This window comes from Microtus pennsylvanicus, chromosome 19 (assembly GCF_037038515.1).
Source record: "Microtus pennsylvanicus isolate mMicPen1 chromosome 19, mMicPen1.hap1, whole genome shotgun sequence".
Taxonomy (NCBI): Eukaryota; Metazoa; Chordata; class Mammalia; order Rodentia; family Cricetidae; genus Microtus; species Microtus pennsylvanicus.
Genome location: NC_134597.1, coordinates 16,187,089 through 16,201,047, shown reverse-complemented (window position 1 = coordinate 16,201,047; position 13,959 = coordinate 16,187,089). Strand labels below are relative to the sequence as shown.

Genomic DNA, 13,959 nt, shown 5'->3' with positions numbered 1-13,959 from the left:
TTCCTCTGCCCTTAGACTCCTTAAAAGGCTAGTGTTTGATCCTTTTGTTAAGTCCTGCCAATAGAAATTATCTCCTCTCTCTCTCGGATTTTTTTGAGCACATCCTACCTAATGATATTTAAATACTATTCCTAATTACTATACAGCCATTTATTTCTATGTATTTTTCTGGATTACTAGGTCGTCGAGGATTGTAGGGATAGACAGCCTTGCACTGCATTTTTGTCTCTTGCCTTTACTTAACATGATCTGCTTAATTTCCTCAGGACTGAGATGGACAGAGTATTAAATTGTCAGTATTTATATGATGCTTAAAGATAGTTCCTATCATATATAAGTACTGTAAAACAATACAAAAGAAAAAGTTTCCTTATTTTTCTTAAGTAGAAGATTATGTAAAAGCCAAAAATTCTAGGGTAAAGACAGATAATAAAATAAAAGAGATAGTTATGGCATCTGTTTGAGAAATTACCTGGAATTCGGAGCTGAAGTTCTCTTAGTCAGTGAGAGACTCCAGAGAGAGGGGCTACAGGGAACACAGAGATCACAGATGCTGAGAGTTGCTAAGGCTTGTTCTGAGTGGTCTGTGTATTGCTACAGAAGCCCCTTCTAATTCTTTGAGACATTAGTCAAAAGCTGCAGTGAGCATGGATTGTAATGGCTGTACTAAGGGAAACTTCCCAAAAAGTTGTCACCTTCTGACAGAAGACTGGTGTGCAGGAGCTGACATGGTCTATAAACAGCATCAGAACTCTACAGGCATTTCCTTCTTCTTGCCCCATTCTTGAATCCCCAAAGGGAGTGAAAGGTGAAAGCATTTTTACCCATGGCTTACAGGAAAGTGGCTTAGCCTGTTCTATTTAAACCTCCAAGGACAGTGTGACCCCAGCTAAATTTAGGCCACTCACATATTACACAACCTTTATGTCCTCTTCAGGGGGCAGTTGTGCAGATAAGGAAACTGAGGCAGCTGGCAGTCTCTATCACATCCCTACCAAGTGGTGTAAGCACCGCCTACAAACAGGTACCCTCTCCTCAGATGTCTGCGCTATTGTTCAGACACATATCTCATCATGCCCTCGGTGGCTCTAAATTCATGACAAGTTTCTTAGCCCAGCGTTGAGATCTTCAATCCAGAGACTGCAAACTTTCACAATTAGAATACTGGATTCCTAAAATTAAGCTTGAGAAAATATTCCCTTCAACCTTATTTGCTGACTTTGTATGGGCTAAGATACAAAGAGGATCAGTCTCAGAGCTTGGGCTTGGCAAAGAGTATCTAAATCACCTTGGTAGGAATGGGACTCTTGCTTCAGGGAGACTTTCTACATTCTTCCTCACTCTCCCTCCCTCCTGCCCTTTCTTCCTTCCTTTGTTCCTTCGTTCCTTCCTTCGTTCCTTCCTCCCTTCCTTCCTTCCTTCCTTCCTTCCTTCCTTCCTTCCTTCCTTCCTCTCTCTTTCTTCTTTCTTTCTTCCTTCCTTCCTGTCTTCTTTCTTTCTTTCTTTCTTTCTTTCTTTCTTTCTTTCTTTCTTCCTTTCTCTCTCTTCTGCCAAACCCCCTTCCTCCTGAGTTCTGTTCATTTGCCAGGGCACCTGCCCTCCACCATTTGCCCTGCCTCTTTGACTGCCATCTGCCTTCCTGCTGAGATTTCCACCTAGGGCTTGCCAGTACATTCCCCTCATACTCTGTTCCGCTTGGCTGCCTGAATTTACACCGCCTTTTGATGAGTCTTTGCTCAAATTCCAGTCACACTCTAATTGATTGGTTTAGATTTTAGGTTCTGGCCGTCCTCATCTGCTCTCATAACTGAGTGAAATGAGGCTGCCTGTGAAAGCTTGACTCGCTGCGGACTGGGTAAGGTTGTCTGGGAGACTTGGAGCATAACAGCTTGAAGGATGTGGAGCAGAAGGAAAGGGGGCACTGAGTGTGTGACGCCATCTTTCTATAGGTAAGTTCATGACAGCCCGGGAAAGGAAAATGGGGGAGAGAATCAGCTTAGGTAGCACAAGTTTCCTGTTTGATTCTCGGTTACACGTCTGATATGAGGAATGGCCGTGGGGACCCAGCTAATGAAGTGACACTATGCTCAGCTCTCCAGCCCTGGCTGGCTGCTGTTGCTCCTTAAGCTTCCTTCCTGGAAATAGGAACCATTTTATCGCATATGGCAGGCTTGGGAAGATTTCAGCCAGGTAAAAGAGACACATAAAACTTAAGTAGAAAACTCTCTCTTTCTCTCTCTCTCTCTCTCTCTCTCTCTCTCTCTCTCTCTCTCTCTCTCCCTCTCTCTCTCTCACACACACACACACACACACACACACACACACCAAAAATAAAAAAAAAGCAACCAAACATATTTAAATTCTTACCAGCTATTTTGGAAAATATTTACAAATTTTCCAAACTAATCCTGCTACATTCCAGATCTGTTCTCCAGCTAGTCAGGCAGCTTACTTTGATAATAAAGTTAAGAGATGTACTCCAATGATGGAAACACCCATACGTCATTAAAATTAACTGTGGAGTTTCACTATGGAATTCCTATGCCCCTGGCAGGTGATCACCCTCTCCATTCCTCCTGAGATTAGTAGTCAGTTTATATTGCTTTCTGCGAGAGAAAATCAGCCCTAAAAAGATACAACATAATGGAAAGCATCTGTGTCATCTAAGTAAGCATGACATCACCACCAAAAAGAGAACAGACATTAGATTTCCCCATCCTTCAGTCAATAATGTGTGCATCCACACTATGAACTATGAAGTAGAAATTCATTATAACTCTGGATCAGGATATATGGCTTTGGCTAACAAGCACACATATACATACCTTTATACACACGTATACACGGACCTACAGAGATATGCATATAATAAGAGAAAACTTAAATTCCAATGGCACTATTTGTGTAAAGTCTAAATTCTAATCCCAAAATTGTAGCTGATACTGCATACAGTAGTTATCTTATACATGGTAGAATGAGCATATCTGTGTTTGAGGTCGCTAAATGAGCATCATTGTAAAAATCGAACATTTCAGTATTATAAATGAATAGACATTTTATGAATTGTCCAGTTGGAGTAGGAACTGAAGGGGCAGAAGGTGAGGGCATGTCGCAGCTTGTTCAGTTTGTCTCTAGTTGTGGTACTGTGGACATGACCAAGAGCTGGTGTCCTGATAAAAGAGAGTGCTGTGCAACAGCCCTACTAAGGAAAGAGGACCTTGGTGTCTGGTAGTTTATTAGACCGCTATTCTTTCCTTTCCTTTCCTTTCCTTTCCTTTCCTTTCCTTTCCTTTCCTTTCCTTTCCTTTCCTTTCCTTTTATTTATTTTAAATAACTGAAATTAGATTTTTTTTCATAAAGAAAAGACATTTTTAGATTTTGTAAGCTTTGCTTTCTGCAAAGACATTGTGCCAATGAAGTTGTAAACTGAGAGCTGGGATTTCTCTGGAACTTCGACTCTTTTTGGTCTACGTTTCTAATAATGATCCTGTGGACACCTCCTGAGTACAGCGGTGTTGTGCCTTCAATGTCTGCTAGTTAATGAGTTCAAAATCTCTGAAGTTGGGACAAGAGTTGCCTCAGGGGCCGAGACTGTATTCTAATCGGTTTAATATCCATCACGGTAAAACCATACTTACTGTTAGCAACCAGTTCATTCATGCGAATGTAACACGGTCATAGGGAGTGAGGCAGGAGTGACAGCTTCCCACACTACCTCCGAGGAAGTTTCTGTATTCCCTACAGAGATCAACAGGAAGGAAGTACTTTCTTTTTTTTTCCTCCAGGAATAGTGGTGACTGAACATGAAGTCTGGATTCACTAAGTGGCTTTGTGGCTAGGAGGACATGGAATGGCCAAGGACACTGGGATGATACATCTCAGAAGATGCCACAAGTGTCAGAAGATGCTAAATGAGCATCATTATAAAAAGGATGCTGGCGAGACAAGACCTGCCCCCAGGACTGTTACAGAGGAAAGGAGCTGTGTTTGTTCACTGTCAAGTAAAACGCCCTTCTTACTTAGTGCAGTGGTAGAATTTCTAGTTTCCAATTGTATATATGTTCAAATTTAATTAAGAGAAATTTAGACTCATCAGTTAAACAAATTCAGGCAAACACTGAAAGTGTGCATCGTGGTATTAGTGGGCCCATTTTTGTTTTTTGGAATTTTTAATCTGACTAGATACTTTGCCCTTTAAATTTATTTTTATTTTTGGGATAGAGTTTCAGTATGTAGTCCTGGCTTTCCTGAAGCTCACTAAGTAGTCTAGGCTCGCCTGGACCTTACAGGGATCCTTCTGCTTCTGCTTCCTGAGTGCTAGGGCTAAAGGCATAAGTTACCAGGCTCAGCAGATGCCTTGCATCTTATCTGGGTATTTTAAATTTACAGTACAGTGAAGGTTACTTGAGTCAACAAAGAAGAGGAAGGCTCTTTTGGTCTTATTGAGCATGCACTTTCAAAAGATAAAGGTCGGACTATATTTCATAGCTTGAGTATGTATGTGTGTTTGACATAGAGCCAGTAGGAAATGACCAATCTGTCTTCCTTCTTGGAGCCTGCCAGTGGGACGCCCCGACTCACACACACACCAAGGTTAACAGTGGAAATAGGAAGGCAAACCTTATTTAATAACTAAAATCTTAGAGACTCCTTTAGTTGCTGCATCACCATCCTCAAGAGGTCGGTTGAGTCTCAGTATGCCAACATGGTTCTGAGAAGTTCATGTGTCACTGTGGGAAGTAGCCATTGTGCTGTGTACAGAAGCCTTGTTTAATAAAAGCAACCCGTTAGCCTTTTTTGGTTCATGATGGTGAAGAACTGCCTTTTACATTCAGAAGTCAGCAAAACTCGTTCATTCACGCAACCAAACACCTACGCTGTTCCTTCCTCTCTACGCTGAGCAGAGTGGGCAGGATAAGCTGTGCACAAGGGGAGTGCCATGTGCTGAGAAGAGCTTGTGCCCGTCTTCCCGCATGACTGAGCTTCGCTCTTAACTCAGGACCTGATGAAAAGAGCGCTTGTAAATGCAGATCTTATTCATATTATTACCAATAAATAAACAGAAAGGAACTGTTCGGTCTTTTCTCAGCAAGCAGGGACTTAAGTTTTTAATATCTTCAGCAGGGGGGAGGTACAGTAAGTGCCACACACTCAAATAATACTTAATGGAGCACATACTGCCTTATAATGGGTTCCTGCCTTCCGGGCAATGAGTAGATTATGCATACTGAATATGCCGCTCCTTACTCAGATGGTCACGGTGCCCATGTAGAGAATGTGGTTGAGGAAACTACAGAGCCTACAGAATACAATTGTCAGGCTTCCCAGTAGGGAATCTTGCTCAGGCTCTAGAGGCAAAGGGCAAAATGAGGGTAGAGACTGGTCAAACTGAGGCAGGCCATTCCAACTGCCCTGTGTTCTAAAAGTGATGTGGTCTTTCATACTGAAGTTGATTAAACTCTAAGTTGCCTTGAGAATTTTGAAATAAATTGCACACTAAGGCCACCATTTGGAGACTCCGAATTCAGTGTGCTGAAGTTCAGGATTTTTCTCAGAGCTCCCGGGAAGTGATCCTAACACAGGGACCTTGAGAACCACTAAACTGTTGTTCTAGACAGACAGCTGGGATTCCAGGCAGTAGTGTGAACTCTGGTTGGACTAAGAGATGATGTTATACTATTACGTTGACTTTCTTTTGGTTCTACATTCCTTATTTCCTGTGGAAAGAAGGGACACATGTGCCTCGAAAGCATTTTTTATCTATTTTTATTATTTTATCATCCTAGGGTAGGTGACCAGTTTTCTAACAACGGGAGGGAGTTTTCATTCTGAGACCTGAGCATTGTTGGCATCCCTTTTCTCAGTTTTCATGTAAAGCCTCTCTTCTAGGAGGGAAATTTTATATCTCTCAGGAAGGTGTAGCACCAGCAGCATTTGAATGGTGTAATTTTTTTTCAGCTGTCTTTATTGTGACTCAGGCGGCCGCTGTCGCCTGCAAACCCACTGGTGAAGGATAAAGGCAGCTTTCTTGTCACCGGGTGGCTGGAGTTCAAGGCATTTGATGGACGCTCTCCTTGGCAATCTGTGTGGATGGCTGCACTTCTTGTATGCTTTTTAGGGCTGAGTGTCTTACGGTTTGTTTAGGAAGAATGCTATTAGCCTAGGCCTGGGCATCCACATTGTCTCATGGTGTTGACCTCAGTTCCAACCAATTTAGACCATGTCTTCTTGTCACTTTGGTCACGTGGCTGACAGGTGATGACAGACACAGACTACAGCTGCAAATTATACTGAGGACGCCAGTTATTAGTTTTCCTCAATGATGTTGCTTGGATCTCAGGTAACTCACATTTATAAGCGACGTTTTATTTGCTATTAGATGTGGGAACAGACGATCACTGCAATGTATACTGTTGTGAGGGATAAAACTCAATCTATTTGGGGGAGAAGCATGATCCGGCAATTTAAATTTTTCAGTGTGAAATTTCTTACTTCTGAAATAGAAGCTAGGTTTGGAGTGATGCTTTGTGGTTACCGTGATACTTCCTGAATTTCACCTTGTTTTTTTTTTTTAAACTAAAAATTCAGGAAGTACCACAAAGTTTCTGAAGACTAACTACCCTGTGTGCCTTTTGAGATAAATCACCAGTTAGAGCACAGCCAAGAGAAATTCGAGAAAATTTGAATTAATTGAAAGAATTGACTGCTCTTTTCCTTAGCCGAATTCTAAGCCTGGATAGGATACATTGATGGTCTTGCTAGTATTAGTGGAGTGGAGTGGGTTAGAACTGTGTTTTATATATTTATATATTTATTTGTTTTTGATTGGGGGCGTGCACAAATCAATAAGGATCACAGGGCACCACGTTAATGACAAGTCACAGGAGGCGGCTTCACAAAGGTTGTGAAAACTAGTCTCTCATTGCAGGAATTAGGTTGGGCCACCCGTGGCCCCCCTTCTCAAACACAAATATTTTCATATAATAAAAGCCTGTTTCCTTATGCTTATAACTCAGTCTCCATTCCTGCAACGACACCATTTTAAAGGGACTTGCTGCGAGGACTCCTCCCTGCTTTGCAGGTTTTTTATTTCTCCAGCATTCTGTCTTACAGAGGTGAAGAATCCCTCTGGGGTGTCACTCTGGGTGAGAGGGACAAGAAACACCCACTAGGACCCAACCCGGCAGCCAGCGGCCGAGCATGCGCTGAGAGTTTGTGCAGCTGGCCCTGGCTGCCGCGGCTGCCTCGTCCGGACTTGGCGAGGACTTGGGAGGGACAGCGGCGTTGGGAGGTGGCTTAGCAGAGACTTTCCAGCGACTGTTGCCCGGGACTTTTTTTTTTCCTTTTCTTTTTCCCAGGAGTCAGCGACAGCGACGGCTGGGGAGAGTGAGACAAGGAAGCGTCTGCTGCTGGAGCCAATGCCGCCCTTTGGCTCTCCGGGAGGAGTGTCCCTGCCCGGATGAGTGTCCGCCGTGTGTCCCCGACTGTCCCCCGGTTGGAGCGCGGCTCAGAAGGTGAGTGGCCACAAGTCCTGCATCTCTCCTGCCCACGGTCCCGGCTGCCTGCCGAGTGGCTTCTGCGCTGCGCGGTGCGTCCTGCCGGGGGCGCGCGGCCGCGGTGGCTTTGCTTCACCGCGCGGGCTTTGTGCTCTGCGGGCGGCAGGGACCTCAGGGTCGCAGCGGCATGCGGGGTCCTGAGGTTGGGGGGTGGGTGAATGACCTGACCCGAGTGGGCACAGCTGCGCCGACCCTGATTCCCTGAAGTCCCTTCCCGGCTATTCGCCACCCCGCCCCAGGCTCATCCATTATTCCCGGACGACCAACAGTGTTTCTCACATTCTCCCAAAGAAACCCTAGTCCCGGGGCGGAATCCTAGTTTTGCGCTGCGCCCCCTGTAGTCCCCCGAGTTCACACCCGGGCTGTGTGACCGGGTGGTGGGGTGGGGAACGCTGAGCTGAGACCCAGAAATTGTCCTGAAGAGAAGAGAAGGGCACTAGCTTGCTCCAGTTCTCTCTCTCTCTCTCTCTCTCTCTCTCTCTCTCTCTCTCTCTCTCTCTCTCTCTCTCTCTCTCTCTCTGTGTGTGTGTGTGTGTCTGTGTGTTGGGAGAGATGCCCGTGGCATCTCTAGAGAGGTAAAGGTTTGTAACCTTTAGAACAATTGCTGTCCCTTGGGAAGGAGCAAAGAAAATCTCATTAGAATGCAGAAGACCGCGCGGCAGGTCTCCTGGGAACCACTTTACTGTACACCTTCATTCATCCCGAGAGTCAGCCTTTTCTCTGGGCAGCAGGTGTTATCTGAGGCCACGTTAGAACTTTTAGGTGTCTTGTTCCCTTTATGACTCTAACAAATAAGTTTTGATGGGACGATATCTGGAATAGAGGACGCTAGGGGATTCTGGGACCCATCTGAGGTTTAGCAGTATACTAGGCTGGCAGAGGGGTGCACTTGTTATGAAGTTAGTTCTCTGCTTGTGCCTGTTCCTGCAGATCGCGGCTGCTTTGCCTGGATCGGTAGGATGTGGTGAAAGGATGGGGCTTTTCCCTCTGGAGATTCACAATGGCCAGAGAAGATTCCGTGAAGTGTTTGCGCTGCTTGCTCTACGCCCTCAACCTGCTCTTTTGGGTAAGCCTACAGTTAGTTCCACCATCCCAGCAGTTGGGCATGGCTGGACCCGGTTTTCTGCACCACCAGAGAAGGCGCCAAAGGGCATGGCCCAGCATTAATTAATGACGTGAGATCACATCCTCTGTTTTGCAGAGAAGTAAAATTTGACCTTCTTAAAATGCCTTTGATCTAGCTCAAGTTCCATGTGTAATTAGAAAAAAAGTCCGCCCTTGTATACAAGTGCCAGTAACATTAGACATGAAGCTAATCTGAGGATATAAATAAATGCACGCTCCTGTACTGGTAGATAAGAGAATTATGGCATACTACCCGCGAACTGCTAGTTTGCAGGACTTTTAGATAACTGTGCAAGCCTTACATTTTTCTTTACGTCATAACTCTGCGCCTATATAAATTGGTTGCAGCAAATGGTGTTAATATGTCTTTAGAAGGACTCATACCTAGAGATTCTATCAAAAGTCTGGATAGGTTTATAAATGCCATACATTCTAAAAGGTGGTTTTCACATAACTATTGCTAAGTTGGGATGTTTGAGGAATTTCATGTATGCTTCTGGAAAAAAAACCCAGTCATTTAAGGAAACAAAATACATAAAATTTAACAAGTCCATGGAAATTATGCTGTGTGAGTTAGCGACACTTCATGCTTACATAAAGTGTTCATAGTGTATTATTTATAATGCTTAGGAAGATCTAAATATTACAACTGTGAATGCTACTTCAGAAGGCTGTCGAGCTTAAGCAAATTCCCTTTTGCCGCTTTTGTTTCCTTTCAGTAATTTATATTCACCATTTCCTGCTGGAAATTTTAGCGCGCAGTTTATTTATTTCTCTGTCTGACTGTCGTCTGCCTGGCATTGGCCAGTCCCCCTTCTTTCCCAGCAGCGATTATATCTGGCCTCTAGAGGATGGCATTAAAAAAAAAAAGTTTCTTTACAATTGACATCATTCTAAGATGACAAATTAAGTCGTTAATAAGTCATTTGACCAGTATCCAAAATGACAACTTTTAAAAAGTCAGGGCGAAAATTAGAACGCTGAGTAGTCCCATTCGGCATTTGGAAGTAGAAAAATCACCAATTGTTCTTATGGTCTCTTCAGTTCTAAAAGGACACATTTTAACGAGGGTCACCAAATTACTGGTTTAGCTATTTGCTCTTAAGTCTATGAACTCTGTTTCTCCTGAAATGTGTAATTATTACTCTTATTGCTAGGTTTTGACTTGCCTACATTTTGCTTTCGAGTGACAGATTTGTTACCGTTACAGTTCCTCACGAAGGGACCTTTATGGAAGGCCCAGTTGAACTTCCTTTCTTTGTAAATCAGGAAACTGAGAGCAACTTAAATGGCATGGCAGAGGTCAGCTATTCCGATGGTGGTGCCAGGGACAGGGCTAAGCTCCCTGGCACCTAGACGATGCCTTTAGCAAGCAGGGTTTACTTACCTCTGAACCTCCCCATTAACAAGATCTTCTGTTTGTTGGTCTATAAAAAAAAATAAAGCAATGGAGAAATTACTTATTTTTTTTTCCAATTCGGGAAAATACCTAAATCATTCTGCAAAGGCATTGCTCTTCTGAATACTGAAATCTGCTTACCCTCACCCCACCCCCTTAACCGTTTGCAGGCCCCTTTATGCTACCAGGGACTTCAAAATGTTATTCTTTTACAGTTAGCCTGTCCTTCATCTTTCTGACTGTAAGAGTATGGATGTTATGATTTGCGTGTTTATATAGATGGCTACCTGCTCTGTCTCCAGCCCTGTTCTCCCCCCTCGGGTCTCTCCTCAGGAACAATCCATCACGTCTCCCTGTGCTCTAATTTGGGTTTCAGAGAGAAGTGCCATTTGCTTATGCTACCCAAATGTTCATATACGTTCATGATTTATTTCATTATTTTTGTAATTGTCCTTGACATGAGTTTGTTTATACTAAAACGCTTGCGATGAGAGCAGGAACACAAAGAGAGAAATGCAGCTAACATCCATGAAATACGAAAATACCAAGTAGCTCCTATGTGGTTATTGTGTATTTACCAGGTAAATTGAATGCCTTGGCTTTCTATCTTTAAAATAGATAAAAGGGCCCCCGTATTTTTAGGGGTGTGCTGAGCATGCAGAACACTGGCACTTAGTTTAGAAGCCGGGTGGCCAGTGCAGTTACCACAGTCTTGCTAATCTCCTCAAGGAGACAAACAGGAAGTGGATTGCTACCCTTCCTGGTAGTAGGAGTGGTGGTTATTATTGTCCTGATTAGAACCGCTGTTCCAGCCACCTCCACCACAGTACTTATGATCCAGTAACCTTGCTTCGGAATTCTAGCTCAGAAATAAAGCCAGCAATATACCTTATTCTTTGCACAAGAGTATCTCTTGCCACCTTGTTAGGAATACTGTACTTTTCAATTTTAACCCATCTTGAAAATTTCAAGGTTTGTGATATTATTACTTCACTTTTCACTTCTTCCAATACCTGCAAGGATTGCCACCTGCCTATCTACTTGCTTATAATTTTGGATGCGCTGTCTCTCTTGTATTTATATTCATTACCTGCTTTGTTCTCATTGAGGTTTCCTCTTGCTTGTTGATTTTATCTGTTGTTGCACGGTAGTGAAATCTTTCTATAGTTCCTTTACAAAATTTTTCTGTAGATGGGTTTATGTTCTCCTATAACGCTAACACTTTCTTTTTCTTGGCGAAGGTTTCTTTTGTCTTATAGACTTTAAGAAGTTTTTTAAAGTGTGTGTGGGGGGGGAGGAGGCGGGTTCTGACAGTGTCCTGACCTGTGGGTGGATAGCACAGGATGATTCTGTAGACTCTTCTTCCACCTGTATGTGGATTCAGTTGAACTCAAGTATTTAGAGGCTTGTGTAACAAAGCCTTTTCTAATTGAAATATGGTGCGGGCCCCAAGGTTTTTTTCTTTTTTTATTTTTCACTCACTTAAAAATATCCACGGTGCCAGGCATGACGGCTCACGCTTGCAATCCTAGCAGGAAGACCGACAGCAGGAGGATTGCTGTGAATTCAAGTTCCGCCCCGTTAGGTAATGAATTCTAAGCCAGTTCTTGGGTAAAAAATGAAGCTCTGTTTCAGAAATCAAAACAAACGGAGGATAAACAACAACAAATTAAACCTTGTGAGATATTTGTTAAAATCGTATGAAATAATTATTCCTACTTTGGGAAAGTTGGCAAAATCTTCTAGAGAGAAACCAAAGCAAAATACTGCCCTTTTGGGCTGGACAGATGGCTCAGAGGTTAAGAGCATTGCCTGCTCTTCCAAAGGTCCTGAGTTCAATTCCCAGCAACCATATGGTGGCTCACAACCATCTGTAATGGGGTCTGGTGCCCTCTTCTGGCCTGCACACGTACATGGAAGGAATGCTGTATACATAATAAATAAACAAATATTAAAAAAAATACTGTCCTTTTCTGGCCAGCTCACTCTAGTGTTCATCACTGGCCCATTCACGGGCTTCTCCCTCTTTGTCTCTGTCTCTGTCTCTGTGTTTCTCTCTCTTTCTCCTTCCTTTTTTTTTCTGATAAAGAAAGCCGGCTCAGATGATTCCAGTAACTTGCTAGGAAGCATCAGAACAGGAAGCCCAGGTCCAGCTTTGTTTATTTATCCATATGTAGAAAATAGAAAAGTTATCCTGCTGGGAACCACGCTGAATGTGTCCCCAGTCATGTCAAGTAAAGTCCTCGGTGGGGAAGGCTTGGCTATCCACCTGCCCGTTCCAAGCCCTCCAGACTTGCTTCTCAGGCCACAGAGTGCACGGAAATTACCTGAGCATGCTGCTAAACTTCAGGCTCAGCTTCCCTGTGTGCCCTTGTGTACATGCATGTATACCTGTGTGTGTGTGTTCACACGTGTGAGCTGAAATTGAACTGAGGGCTTCGGACCTACCAGGCGAGTACTCTGCCACCAAGTTAGAACGCTAGCGCTGATCACGCTAATGAATTGTCTCTGCCACGTGATTGGTCCGAGTCAATCTCCTTCTTCGCCAGCTGGAACAAGTGCTGGCTTCTCGTTATCATTGGCGTTACAAGCAAGGTACAAGATGTGGTATCTGCAGCCCATTCCCTAAAACAGACTTCACATCCTTACTGTAGAGAGGGGGCTTATTCCTTTCTCTCTCTTTTGAGTTGGCACACTTTTCCTTGATAGCCAATAGGGCTCCAAAGTAGAACCTTCTACACTTCACATTGTAAATTGACATACTCATACCTTTTATCTAATGTATTGGCACTAGTCTCCTTCACCCTACCCTGAGGGTTTTTGTTTGTTTGTTTTTTTATGAAGAAGAGAACCATACATCTTAATTGGGAAAACATAGACATCCCATGCAATTTTTGTTTTGCTATCCTCAGAATCAAAATCTTTAAGGAAAAACATAGATTTTTGAGTATTTAACTTTTGTTAAGTGTGAGGTGTCGCCGTGTTTAAGAGGAAGCAATCCACAGGTCCTCAGACCCCAGCGCTCTGCGTTTTCTTCATCCCTGAGGAGTTGTCGCTCTGACTTGCCATCTGTTGAGTGTCTTCCAAGTTATGAAGAAGCTTGACCAGGGACAAAGGACAGACTCTGGATGACTCTGATAGTTGCCTAGTATTTAATGGGTGTCGGGCAGCTGTGTGGGGAGCTGCACATAGGGAGTGACTGACACTGGATCTCTGCAGCGGAGCTCTCTGGAGATGATGCTTCTTACTGCACAAAATGCCGGAGGGGTGGAGATTATTTTTATCTGAAGCATCACAGTCTTCCCATTCAAAGGACACATCACTTAAATGAAAGCTTTCTTCTGTTTTAAGAATGGATTCTGTAACTTTCTGATTTGGGCATTATTCTTGGTTGATAGGTGCCTGTTATTATAAAGAGGAATAAGTAGGATTTTTTTTTGAAAGTTGGTGAAAGTGAAAAACACTTTGTATTTGTTTGTAATTTTCTAAAAGCAAACTACCCTTTCTGTAACATTTAGCTCCCGTTTCACTTACCGTATGTGTGCCATTGGCGTTTGCTTACCATTTTAAAAGGCACTAAAGGTGGACTTTCCCTGATTAACCATGGAAAGAGACCAAAAAGACGAAAGATGAGCAGAAAATCTTGTTCATGGTTTAGGGTTGGGTCGGGGATAGATGGAGTAACAGGAGCCACGGGAGAAATTCTCCTTATGTTCTCTGGATGTCAGAATAGGTGGCGAGATGGTTTCCTACCATACGCTCCATAAAATGTTGCTCTCTTGGCAAGAGGGAGTTTGACTCCAAAAAAATAGTTGTTTTTCATATTGAGATTGATATTCTGTATATATCTTTATATATCATAGTATATAGTATATCATA

General features: G+C 43.3%; 1 protein-coding gene across 2 annotated transcripts in view; it reads left to right on the top strand.

Annotated features, from left to right (window-relative positions):
* Tspan12 (tetraspanin 12) overlaps positions 1-13,959 on the top strand; it is a 101,107-nt gene that overhangs the window by 23,064 nt on the left and 64,084 nt on the right. The window contains exons 1-3 of one of the 2 annotated variants that reach the window (XM_075953563.1): positions 7,015-7,115; positions 7,359-7,514; positions 8,487-8,622. In XM_075953563.1, coding sequence (XP_075809678.1) covers positions 8,557-8,622 — 66 coding nt within the window. In that variant the 5' untranslated portion in view covers positions 7,015-7,115; positions 7,359-7,514; positions 8,487-8,556. Of the gene's footprint in view, positions 1-7,014; positions 7,116-7,358; positions 7,515-8,486; positions 8,623-13,959 lie in introns of those variants that run through there. The other variant, XM_075953564.1, reaches the window with a different exon arrangement.